General features: G+C 37.5%; 1 protein-coding gene across 2 annotated transcripts in view; it reads right to left on the bottom strand.

Moving 5' to 3' along the window:
• The window catches only part of METAP2 (methionyl aminopeptidase 2), a 28,220-nt gene extending 15,504 nt beyond the window's left edge, over positions 1-12,716 (bottom strand). Inside the window, exons 1-4 of one of the 2 annotated variants that reach the window (XM_067697590.1) lie at positions 12,456-12,716; positions 10,583-10,687; positions 6,677-6,742; positions 2,812-2,914 (exon numbers count right to left, since the gene is read on the bottom strand). In XM_067697590.1, the coding sequence (XP_067553691.1) occupies positions 2,812-2,914; positions 6,677-6,742; positions 10,583-10,687; positions 12,456-12,606 (425 nt within the window). In that variant the 5' untranslated portion in view covers positions 12,607-12,716. Of the gene's footprint in view, positions 1-2,811; positions 2,915-6,676; positions 6,743-10,582; positions 10,691-12,455 lie in introns of both variants that reach the window. The other variant, XM_067697589.1, reaches the window with a different exon arrangement.
• Between the last annotated feature and the right edge of the window lie 307 nt (positions 12,717-13,023).

Raw genomic sequence — 13,023 nt, 5'->3', positions numbered from 1 at the left:
TACAACTGTCAGTTTTCTGAAACATACATAAATATGATGTGACTCCAATAAGAAAGGCATTTTTCTGTGGATATGTGTATTAAAACTAAAAATATGACCAAAAGTATCTGAGAAAAATAAAAAAAGAACTGTTTGGTTGGGTTGTGTGGCAGAGAAGAAACAACTGATTTATCAAACTATCAAAATAAACAGTATTAGTATAGAAATAGACAAATAGATGAGTGGAACAGAATAAATAATACAGAAATTGGTTCCATTATACAAGGTAACAGAGTTCCATTACATAAGAATAGAATATGGCAAAAGTGGTCATTCAATTAAATAGAATGAACTACTTAAGAAACAATTCTAGCACAACTAGCTATCCATTTGAAAGAAAGTAAAATTAGCACCCCCAACCTTAGACAAAAAATTCTAGACCAATTAAAGATGTAATAAAACAAAAAATAAGAGTTTGAGAAAACAGAAGAGACTGCTAGGAACCCAGAAGTACAAAATATGAATATATACTGTTACATAAAACCTTTAAATGTCCATCAACAGAAAAATGGATAAAGAATATGTGGTACATATATACAACGGAACATTACTCAGCCATAGAAAGGAACGAAATTCGCTCATTTGTAGAGACATGAATGGACCTAGAGACTGTCATACAGAGTGAAGTAAGTCAGAAAAACAAATATTGTATATTAACACATATATGTGGAATCTAGAAAAATGGTACAGATGAACCGGTTTGCAGGGCCGAAACAGAGACACAGATGTAGAGAACAAATGTATGGACACCAAGGAGGGAAAGTGGCGGGTGGGGGTGGGATGAATTGGGATATTGGGATTGACATGTATACACTAATATGTATAAATAGATAACTAATAAGAACCTGCTATATATAGCACAGGGAACTCTACTTCACTTCGCTGTACAGCAGAAACTAACACAACATTGTAAAACAACTATACCCCAATAAAAAATAAAATAAAAGTACAATCTTTAAACTTCTGCAAGAGCAAAAGAATAAAGCCAATAATCAAAAGATGCTCAAAAATCACTAGCAATCTGGGAATCATAAAGTATTAATATATTCTTTGATTCAGCAATCCCACTCCTGGAGAACTATCACATAATAAAACTGCCAGCACATAAGGAGATATATATGTGTATTCCCAGACACATATATGTATTTATACATATATATGTATATACTTAAGAGAGATCTTTATTGCAAATGCTTTATAACAGCAAAAAAAACAACTGGAGGCAAAGTGAATGCTCATCAATTACAAAATGGTGGAATAAAGTACGGTATATTCATGCCACAGATTATGAAGCCATTCAAAAGAATAACAGAGCTATTCTGATTAACTTAGAGGGACTTCCAAGATGCAGCCCTGATGAGAAAGGCATGGAGGAGGAAAGTGCGCCTACGATTCTGTTTTTGTAAACAAATAATGACCAAAACACTCTCCTTACACAAACAGAGATAGATGTACACATACATGAGCATAAAACATATGGAAGGCTACCTGCTAGGTGGTTACATGGGTCGGGAAGGAAGAGGAAACAAGCAAAAAAAAAAAAAGATTATATTAAAAAATAAGTGTCATCACATCATATGTACTATGAAAATTTATGTAATTAATATAAAACTGCATGTTTGTAACACTTTAAAAATAAATGTTTTAAGACAGGGATAGTGACTGATGTATTCAAATTCAAACAAAAGATGCCCATGCCATAAAATATAACATCATGTTCCTTTCTAAGTTTAAAGAAAAACAACGATGTCTTTACAGGTCAAAGAAATAGTGCTACAGTAGAAGCTTTCTTAACCAACTATTGCAACCACTGGATTAACCAATGCTCCTGATCCCTCTGTAAACCATACAGACCAATGCCCACTGTAGTCTGAATACTAGTGGCTAGGTTCCTGTTTTGAATAATAATAATAGCAGCTAACACTTACCTAATGCTTACTATGTGTTTATCACTCTTCTAAATGCTTTACATATATTATTCCTCACAACAACCCTATGAAGAGCTCATTTTATGGATGAGGAAATGAAAGCACAGACATGATAAATTACTTGCCCAAGTCACAAAGCTAATAAGTGTTAGAACTGGGATTCAAATGCAGAGAGTTAGGTCCCAGCTTCCAGGCTCTTGACTAGTCTACATAATGCCACTTCAAGTGTCTGCTAACCAAATAAAATGCATTCTTTCAGAACACTTCCAAGAATCAGGTTATCTGTGCCCAAACCTGTGTAAGTCATCTGTACTTGTTATTGTAATTATGTAGTTTAATTATACATTACATAAAAAGAATTGTTTCTATGAAAACTAAATTGACTACTCAGAGGAGTTTCAATAAAGGCAAGTCGTCAAAAAATACTTCTGTCAAATGGAACTGTAAATGATTTCAGGAAAAAAAACAATGTAGGTATAGGCATCAGCCGCAGATTACTTAGTTCTTACTGTTCACAGAAACTCAAAATGGAACAGACCAGACAATGCATTATGGATTCAGCCCATGGAAAAAAAAAAAGTGGAGTTCAATGCAATCCATGCTCAAAGATCAAGAATGATGAAAAACAAGTGTTTGTTTTAAGTTAACGTTTATCAATAAAGATTAACCAACTACTGGTCCCAATCATTTTGGATAAGAGGGCTTCTACTGTATCTTCTCTGCAACAAATTCATAAGCTTTTTTATTAAGGTAGTGGAGCAAAGTCCTAAGAAAAATCAAATCTGCTTTATTGCTAAACTACAACTTTCAAAAGTCAAACTGGAAGTTATTTTATGATCCTTACCCATCTTGTGTGGGTGGGTACTCGCATTCTTGTCCTTTGGGAAATACACCATTAGGATACAGGTCACATATTGGAACTGAGGGAGGGTCTGTTTGAACTTTTGCTGTGAGATACAAATAAAGCATTAACTTCTGTAGTTAAAAACAAAATTAAGCAGTTAGCATTAGTTTTTCTCAGTTCCTAATTGTTATTATATGTCCTGACTTTAAGGAACCTCCCTGGTATCAATTTACAGTTCAAAACAGAAGATACTTCACCACAATAGCCACCTCCTGATTTATAATTAATTACTTGGGAATAAAAATATTCAACTCCTCAGAACTCCATTATGTATTTAAACAGTATATGCCTTGGCACAAAGAACACTTCTAATGTTTTTGTCTTCATTTACTATACTGGAAATGGAATACCATACAGAGGCTGGCTTTCGCAAATAAAAATCAAAGAAGCAACAAGAAAATAAAAAAGAAATCCTATAGCGATAAAGTAAAAATATAAAGCTATTATGTTTAATAAAATAGGTAAAAAACTTATTCCAAGGGTATATTATGTATAAAAGTTAGTATACATAGTATGTATATTATGTATACATACATACTTAGTATGTTAGTATGTATACATACCCCAGGGCTAAAAGACTTTAGGTAGCCATATACAAATTTCCAGATACTTGAAAAAAGTTACAGTACTTAGCATATGTTTTCTTTTTAGCATATGTTTTAAGGACACATTATTTCCCAAACTACATTCTAAGACACCAGTGTTCCAAAATGCTTTTTAAAAATGTTTAGAGATGTGTCTTCTAAAAATCCATTTAAATGCGTAAGAACTAGTTCTTATATAGTTCTTATTCTACAAAGAACTTTCTTTTAGTAACAAGTGCTGTATCCAAGGAATGTCAGGAGGTTACATAAGACTTAATTTATGCAATAATATATGACTTTCAATGTATACCTGCAGCATGTAACAACTACTGAGTTGAAGTGTGTGGTTTTCTTTTGATTTTAACCAGTCTTATGGGTTTTTATCTGAAATTTTAACACATATTTTAGATTTTTTTGTTCTGCAATGGGAAATAAAAGGATGCATATAAAGAAAAATTTGACAATTTACTGAGCCAAATCATTTATCTACAGAACCATTTTTTGGTTCCCTCTTTTAATCTGAATATTCAATATTTCACAAACACCCACCGTTTTCCTCTTTTTTATGTAATGCTTAGAAGTGTTCTACGGACAAATAAACTTGGGGAATGCTGTTTTAGGTTCCTCCGAAGAGGGAACGTTTAGAATTTGAAATCAAAAATGACCTTAGAGGTCATCTAATTTAGTTTCACACTCAAATCCAGGAATTCTCTAACACCCCTGACGGATGGCACTAAGTGCCTTACAGCGGAGGCAATCACTATTCCCAAGCTAAAATACATTCACTTGGGGAGAACTGTAACTGTTAGAAAGCTCTTCCAACACTAATTCCCTGTTACTTTCATCTGTTAGTTCTACTTAACTCTTTGCAGTTAAAAAAAATTTACTTTTCATTTCTACTGCTTCCTTCCTCTCTATGATGAGAAACCACTTTAAGGGATGCGGTTCTTAACACTTTCACTCATATTCATCAACCTTGTCAGTGATCCTTTTAAGTTGGTACTAGAATTGACTTCTATTAATAGCTCAAATAAGGTACAATTAGTATAATACACTGTTGATTCTAAAAATCCTACTGCTACTGAAAGGTTAAGATTCCTAGCTTTTTGGTTCTCACTGTATAAGCACTCAAAATCCTTAGGATTCTATCACCTTATACTAACTTTATATATGCTTATTTAAATTTCAGCTTGTTAATATTAGCCTATTGTCTCAGTTTTCTTTTGAAATCTTGATTTCTGTCAACCAAAGTATTATCATCCTCAGCTTTATATTTCATCTACAAATCTAATAAAGATGCCTTTTATATTGTCCACAAATTTAAGACAAAATAGTTAAAGGTCTCAAGAAGTTCATTAGAGAAAAAATAAAGAATTTGTCATTGAAATAAGTTGAAGCCTAGCCTTTACCACTTATTAGCTGTGACTTGGACAAATGTCTAAATGTGCCAAGCCTCAGTTTCCTCATCTACAAAATGAGGAACTAGATGAAATCCTGGATAACGTTTGAAACTTATAACGTACTATGTCCAAGTTATTATCTAAAACTATGAATAATTATAAATATCTGTATTGCAGTTATTGTTAACTATCACTTACAATTCTCTCACTTTATAGATGAGGAAAATGAGGGCAGTAAACTGCCCCTGATTACAGTATTTGGTTTATTTCATAAGTGACTTATGACAGCCTACACAAATAAGAGACATTCAAAGCAAATCAGAGAGCAAAAATCAAAACACAGAAAGAACCTAAAATAGAACCTGAAATAAGGCCAATACAAAACCAGATTTGGCTCTAAATCCTCTAGTAGCCAATATCAAAAAAAAAAAAAAAAAAAAAAGGCTAGGTTATTTGCATAGTTCATGGTGCTTCTGCAATAAAACACATTAACTACTCAGGAAAAGCACAATTATTCTTGATACTAAGACCAGAAAAAAAAGGGTCTCTCAAGACTGCTCGTAAAGAAATATAATGAACACTAAGTTCAACAACATCCTCAGAGGAGGCACAACAAAGGCTGATGGCATCATAATAAAACATCTGTCAGTGGAAGAATTCTACCAAGGGCAAATACAAAGCAGCCTCTTAATGCTCCTCCCTGCTTATTTACCTTCATTAGGAAGCAATTTTAGAGTATTTGGAGAAATAGATCTTTCTCAAGCCAATCTCAGGTAATACGTCTCACAAGCACACTATGAACAATTTTTGAATGGAAGGAACATGACATCATAATACCTGGAGATTCCTGGAATGCAAGTAATCTGTGCTCATTAAATACAGATTATGCTAGGGGCAGAACTGACATCCTGAGTAGAAGGATCTAACCAGGATAGATGCCTGACTAGAAAGAAGGCTATTCCATCTCCACCTAGAGACATATCAGGGGAATGGCTGGCAGAGCCAATAGCTTTCTTAAAAAATAATTTAAGTATTTCAACCCAGAGATAAAAATGAAAGTCAAACCCTCAATATTCTCATTCATAAAATTTCAGCCTAAAGATTTTAAAGGAAGGTTTAGCCAGACACTCAATGGACCCCAATAACCAAAGGGCATCCAAGATTAGAACTTGTTCTGATTCTCAACCCAAACTTTATTCCCCTTAGTCTATATACAGTCTCCTTAGTCTATGCTATACAGTCTCCCCTTAGTCTCCCTAAGAGCTTCAGGTCTATGAAGATGTTTGGTTATATCGTTTATAGAAATAAAATACAAGTAGGATCATATATTAAGTGAATCTGAAATACTACAATACATGTTATTAATAAAAATTCACCATACACACAAATTTTAAATAATGGGACTCCTCATTAAATATTCACCAAGAATCTCGTAATATCAAAACTGGCAGGTGAACTGCAAACTATGTTTATCCTATTACCACTTGGTGGCATTACTTTAGTCATCACTGACAAAACTATTTGAATTATTCAAATTTTAAATTATAAAGTTTTTAGGAACTCATCCCTAACATGCAGTAAAATACAACAAATTTATTATTAACATCCCCTGGCTGAATACAGCTAAAGAAAATAACAAGACTGTTAAACCAAAGTACTTGCCAAATAGCTGTGAGTTTCACTAAATTCTACCTCCATTAAGCCTATATTTATTTCCCTAACATATACCAGGATCTTAAGCAACTTCAAATCTACTCTTCAAACCTGCTGGTTAATAAACCACTTCTAATTTGGCAAGTAGGATTAACTAAAGACACTAACGTCCTCTCTTCTTCTTCTTCTTTTTCTTCTTCTTTCCAGTTGCTGCATCTCCATCACCATCTCCATCTAAGAAAAGACATGTCAAGTTCACTTAAGCCTTATAAGCAGAGGGACGAAACAAGCACAAGCAGACAAGTACACAAACACACAGTGCATCTTAAATAGCATACGACAAAGCTGACCCAATACTCTTCGAATTTTGTATACTGTTAGCTTTAAGTATCAGAATTTGACTTGTGCAATCAAAAGCACTAGTAAACTTTACTTTGACTTACTCTACTAAAAGAATTGAGATATTTTTAAGAATAAAACATGTATTAAATAACATCTTTTTTTTAAGGAAAGAAAAATAACTAGTGTTACTGAAATACCTGTAATAATGACTATATGACTTCATCTGAAATAATAATAGTTTATATATGCTTTGCAGTTAAACACCTGTATTTCATGACCTCATGTGATCCTAAAGCAACCCTATGAGGTAACAAGGAATGTTTAAGGACATGCCCAAGATAATCCTAACAGATAAATAGCAAAATTGAACCAAGAATATCACCTGATTCCTAACCCAGTGAGAGGTAAATGGGGTCTCATATTTTAAAATATCTTTTCCTGGGACTTCCCTGGTGGTCCAGTGGTAAAGAATCCGCCTTCCAGTGCAGGGGACGCAGGTTCGATCCCTGGTTGGGGAACTAAGATCCCACGTGCCGCGGGGCAACTAAACCCGTGCGCCACAACTAGAGAGAAGCCCACACGCCCACACGCTGCAACGAAGGGCCCATGCGCCACAATGAAAGATCCTGCATGCCTCAAAGAAAGAAGATCCCGTGTGCCGCAACTAAGACCAGTCGCAGCCAATATAAATAAATAAATAAAATATCTTTTCCTGCAAAGTTGTTATTAGAGAAAAAGAGTTCTCCTTCTTTCTGGATCAAATTGTATACAAAAAAATTTCTACTTCTCCTAGGTTCATAGTTTTCAGATTTTCAAAAGAACCTGATGACCAAAAATAAGAACTATTTTAAAAAAACAGCTGGCAAAAGAATATACAAAATAGCCATGATCTGCCTGTCGGTTTTCATAACAACTCTGCTTGAAGCTCAATGACCATACACTTAAACTTTGAGAAAAAATAAAGAATACGATTATGACCAAGATTAAACAGTGAGTTAAAATATTTTAAATAAAGGTATCAAAAATAGACATAAGTGTCTGAATTTCTAAAAATGTTGCTCAATAAATTTCAACAATCATTTCTGAAGTATGCTAATCTACCCACAAATAACTAAAATAACTAAGAGCAAATAACTAGGATATTCACTAAGCTTATTTTGGTAATCATTTTATGATGTATCTAAGTCAAATCATTATGCTGTATACATTAAACTCACACAGAACTGTATACCAGTTATATCTCAATAAAACCGGAAGGAAACGAATGAATAAACAAACGAAAGACGGGAAAAAAACTGCTCAAAAGTTCCCTCAATGAATTGTCTTATAATGAGGCCAGTTTGCACTGTTCACTACACTTTGTCCTGCCCCAAAATGGTCTCTTTTGTTTGGTTTTAAGTCCCATTCCTTCCAATGAGCTTTCCATCAGCATTCAGCCCACAATTCCACCTCCAAATTTCAATAAATTTTATTGCAGATACCAGTATATCTTTCCAACTCTATATTTTGTCTCTCCACAATAATCAGTTTTCCTTTAGAAAAAAGATATTGAAATATTAGCTTTCCATCCTCTCAAAGACTTCTCACAACAGTTTATTTTATTTTTTTTGCGGTACGCAGGCCTCTCACTGTTGTGGCCTCTCCCGTTACGGAGCACAGGCTCCAGATGCACAGGCTCAGCGGCCATGGCTCACTGGCCCAGCCGCTCTGCGGCATGTGGGATCTTCCCGGATTGGGGCACAAACCCGTGTCCCCTGCATCGGCAGGTGGACTCTCAACCACTGCACCACCAGGGAAGCCCACAACAGTTTAATAGTACTGGTTGATCCTGATTATCAAAATGAATTAGGAAAACAATGAACCCAAACTGGAGAAAACTAAATTCCTAAATATTTGATATTCCTAAAATCTTCTTTAGTACACTGAAGATTCCCATTCTGACAAGCAAAATTTCCTCCTTCAATGTCAAGAGATTCATATAACTTTGCAGAGGTGTAATGAAACAAGGCAGGCACTGTCTTCAAATTAGCACTGTGATTGATATTCTACACACAGTGGGTCAACAGCAACCTATTATATTACCTTGAATTTACAAATACCTTTCTTGTTAAGAGTTCAAAATATGTTTATAATCTGAAGCATAAACCAAGGCAGAATGGACAAGAGATTTGCTTAAGGAAAAGGAAAAGCTAACTATTCCCTTGAATCTGAAACCAAAGCAGGACCCTGTAGGGCCTTCTCAGGGACAGACCCCAAGTCTCCCACCTCTTCTGTAAAAAAGCTTTAGACTCTTAGGCTTTCCCTGAGTTCCAAAGAGCAAATTTAATCAGAGACATGAGAAAAATGCAAAAACAAAGGAAAACAATCAAACAAAACTAAATAATAATAGTTTGGCCATTAAAAACAAAGGACCTTTGGTTTTTCCTCAAGGGCTACAGATAATATCTTGAACCATATCCTTGAGTTGGTTTGCAGATACTAACCCCCCCAAACCAGGTGGAAAAAGTTAGCTGTATGCTGACCATCAGCACACAGACTCCAGATCAGTTGAAACCAGAAAACTATAACTGAGATTCCCAAAAAGTCACCCTGTTACTGCACAGCCAACCAATCAGAAGAATGTCCACAAGCTGATCAGGCACCTGGCAACCCTCACCTCTAATGTTGCCTTTAAAAACCCTTCTCTAAAAGCCTTCAGGTCTCTTGGGCATGAGCTGCCTATTCTCCTTGCTTGGCATTTTGCAATAAACGCTGTACTTTCCTTTGCCGCAACCTGGTGTCCGGGTTTGGTAACAATTCTTGGCATTTTTTTCCACTAATTTGACTGTAAGCTCCTTGAAGGCAGAGAATTTATCCTTCTAAAGGAAAAACAACTGCTCTGCATTATCCTAACATGATAAAGTACAGCACGTATTTGTTGCTAAGGACTGGAAGGCATAAGCCCAAGCTGGCAGTTCTTGAGGCAGAACAGTAGATCATAGCAATAGATAATTAAGAATGGGGAAGCCCTATCTCCTCTTCTGCCAAAAGAGGCTGTAGAATAAAAATAGTTCTAACTAATCACTCCCTCCACTGTCTTACTGATAGCATCAATTCCTACAATTCCAAGAGTTGTTGTCTTTAAAGAAATCTTTGGCAAAAGCTCCAAAATACCACAAGGATCTGGGGTCAGGAAATTCATAATAGATTTGAGAAGCACTCCAACATGCTCCTTTGACAAAAAGGGAAGTACCTTTGATAGAGTAAAAGGAATAGACTTGGAATCAGGTGCTAGGTTTGAAACTCTGGCTCTGTTATTCTACACAAACTAGCTGTGTCACATTGGGCAAATCATATAACTATCATTTCCTGTTTGCTTGGTTTTTGTGAGGGTAAAATGAGAATGGATGAAAGTATCCTAAGATAGTGCCTAGTACATATTAGCTGTTCAATAAAAGTTAGTTAAATAAACAGGCATTCAATTTTATCTTATTAATACCCACTACTCGGCCTTTTGTTAAGTACATTTTAAAAGTTGAGATCTGTGTTATTTGAGCATTCAACATATCCAACTTTTAAAAGAGTTGCTAATAACTAAATACATTTTCCTTTTCATCTGTGACATTGAGGCTTTAACATCAGTTAAGTAAAACATCAGAGAATATTGGACTATATGGACAAATAAGCAACTTTGGTTAAAGAATGTCATATTTTCTTGCTTTCCTAACCACAAAAATCAAATTAACCATTTACCTTCATCGTCATCAACTCTTTCTTTCTCTTCCAATGCTTGTCTTTCCAACTGTCTTGCTACCTCGTCAACCGAGGCTCCTAATTCTTTATCAGGTTCCTGTTGCTCTGCTGATCAAATACAATAACATAAATCAAATGTAATAAAGATCTTCCCACTAAAATATGTTCTAAGGATTCTAAAAAACATGTTAAGTCTTCCTGATAAATGTTCATAAAACAAAAGCAGAACATTACTTGAAGCAGAATAAAATTTATTTAACGAAAGAAAAATATTCCATATCTAAGTGGTACTGCCCGTTCAACAAAATACTCATTACACATTCTCTGTGCTAGGAGTTAAACTGTAAGTTGTTCTCTACCCTTAAGTAGTTTTAACTTTTTTAAAGTATTTAACAATTAGACTACAACAAATAATTTATTAACCAAGCAAGGACTTAAGATGGGCCATAAATGCTGAAGGCCTTAGTAAGAGGATTTCTGTGGGGTCCTGGGGGCTTCAGGGGTTCAGGAAGAAAGAAACTGTCAAGCCGGGCTGGGTAAAATAAAAATAAGTAGGAAAAGACATTCCATTACTAAAAAAACAAACTTCTCCAACAGCTAAGCACAAGAGCAGGCCCTGCTGTAGAAGTGATAAGAATGTAGCTATATGAGTAATATGTATGCGTAAAAAGAGGTAGTATTACCATGTAGCACATAATGAAGTGACATGCTGGCTATGCAGAGAATTCATCCTGAGAGATAGAACTGTTAAAGATATATTAGGGTCAGTCTGCTAAACACCTTAAAAGGACAAACTGAAGAGTCTGGATTTCATCTGAAAGCCAGGAACTGCCACCAGACTATATCCTGGGATTCAGTTTTGCTCTGGAAGCATCCTAGCCCCTACAGCTCTCCCTCTTCAACTCCCATCTAATCAAACTTCAAAAGGATACAGGTTAACCCTCTCTAACCTCTCTCAACTCCACTTTATCACTTCTGGCTTCTCCACTGTCCTCTCACTCTTTCTGTGGCTGATTTTAACAGTACAAATAACTCTTCCTAAAACCAAGGCCTTGATGCAACAAAAACACTGACTTCTCACAATCAAACAATTAAGTTTCTAACTCATAATATAATCCAACTGAAAACTTTCAGCTGTTTTCCTTGCCTTACCAGTAGATTTAGAAAAGCTCCATTCGGACCCACAGAATATCCTACCCAGACTGCCTACAAGTGGCATCATAATCCAGGCCTAAAAGCCCAAAAGCTTGACGATACTGTGGGATTAGGCAGGTGAAGAGTCGCACCACCACACATCCTGCTATTACTACTCAGTAACAAGAGCGCGTGGGCATTCACACACATACACACACACCCCAAAAGGGCTGCGCGCCACACAAATCTCTCCGTAAACTGGGATGGTGGGGGGAGGTGCTGCTGAGGCGCTAAGACTCGGTTACTCCACCCCCAACCCTCGACGAAAATATGTCCCACGTTGCTCCAGCAAGGAGGCGGCAGTATGGGTCAGAACCAGATTTTTGAGGAGGAGGCCAATCCGCGAGGAAGGTGAGAAGGCTGGGCCCTGGGCACGGCTTCAGGTCCGTCGCACCGTCTGCGTGGGAGCTAAGCGCCGGCAATGCAGGGGCTCCAGCCCAACGACCCCACAGAAACTGAGGCACCCTCTTCTCCACCCCTCCCCCACCAGGTCCCTAATACCACGCGAGGAGCCGCCTCTCCCCGGGGCTGGAAATCTGCAGCTCGGCCCGGACACACGTTCAGTCCTGGGAATCAGTCCAGGATTCTAAGTCCCTAGTCTCTGTCAGCCCCGCCGGGCCTGAGTCGAGCCGTTCGGCCATCCCGGCGGGGACTGGGAAGACATAAAAACTCCCTTTACCTGTGGCAGCTCCTTTACTCTTCTTCTTCTTCCGTCTTTTTTTCTTGGCCGCCTCCTCAGCCGTAAAGGCAGCTCCCTCCTCCCTGTCGTCTGGATCCAAGTCGCCATTCAGGTGGCTCCCGCAGGACGCTGCCTCCTCCACACCCGCCATGTTGCCCAAGAGAGCGCGAGGAACTAAGACAGGGCGGCGAGGGCCCGCTCCTTCTTCACCCACCTACACCAGCGACGCCGGAAGCTGCTCTCGATGGTAGGGGCGCGGGGAATGCTGGGACGGTGGAGGACTCGACTGTGAGGATTTCACGTGGAGCTGGGCCGGGCTCGTCTCAGGCGGGCGTGGCCGAGGAGGTCGGGAAAACCGCGCGAAATCTGACCACACCCTCGTCCCGCGCCTCGGGTAAACCTGCCTGCTAGGGTCAAGTTGAATTCCCGTGCCTGCCCTATGGACAGGCGCTGCCCGCGCGCGGGAGAGGGGCCTCTCGACTGGAACCGGAAAGTTTTATATTCGTGGTTTTATACAGCGCACCGGAAGCGAGGAGAGGGGCGAAAAAATGCCTTCACGTGTACACAC

Source organism: Pseudorca crassidens, chromosome 11 (genome assembly GCF_039906515.1).
Source record: "Pseudorca crassidens isolate mPseCra1 chromosome 11, mPseCra1.hap1, whole genome shotgun sequence".
Lineage (NCBI taxonomy): Eukaryota > Metazoa > Chordata > Mammalia > Artiodactyla > Delphinidae > Pseudorca > Pseudorca crassidens.
The sequence above is the reverse complement of the archived record's forward strand: the minus strand, read 5'-3'. Positions and strand labels throughout refer to the sequence as shown.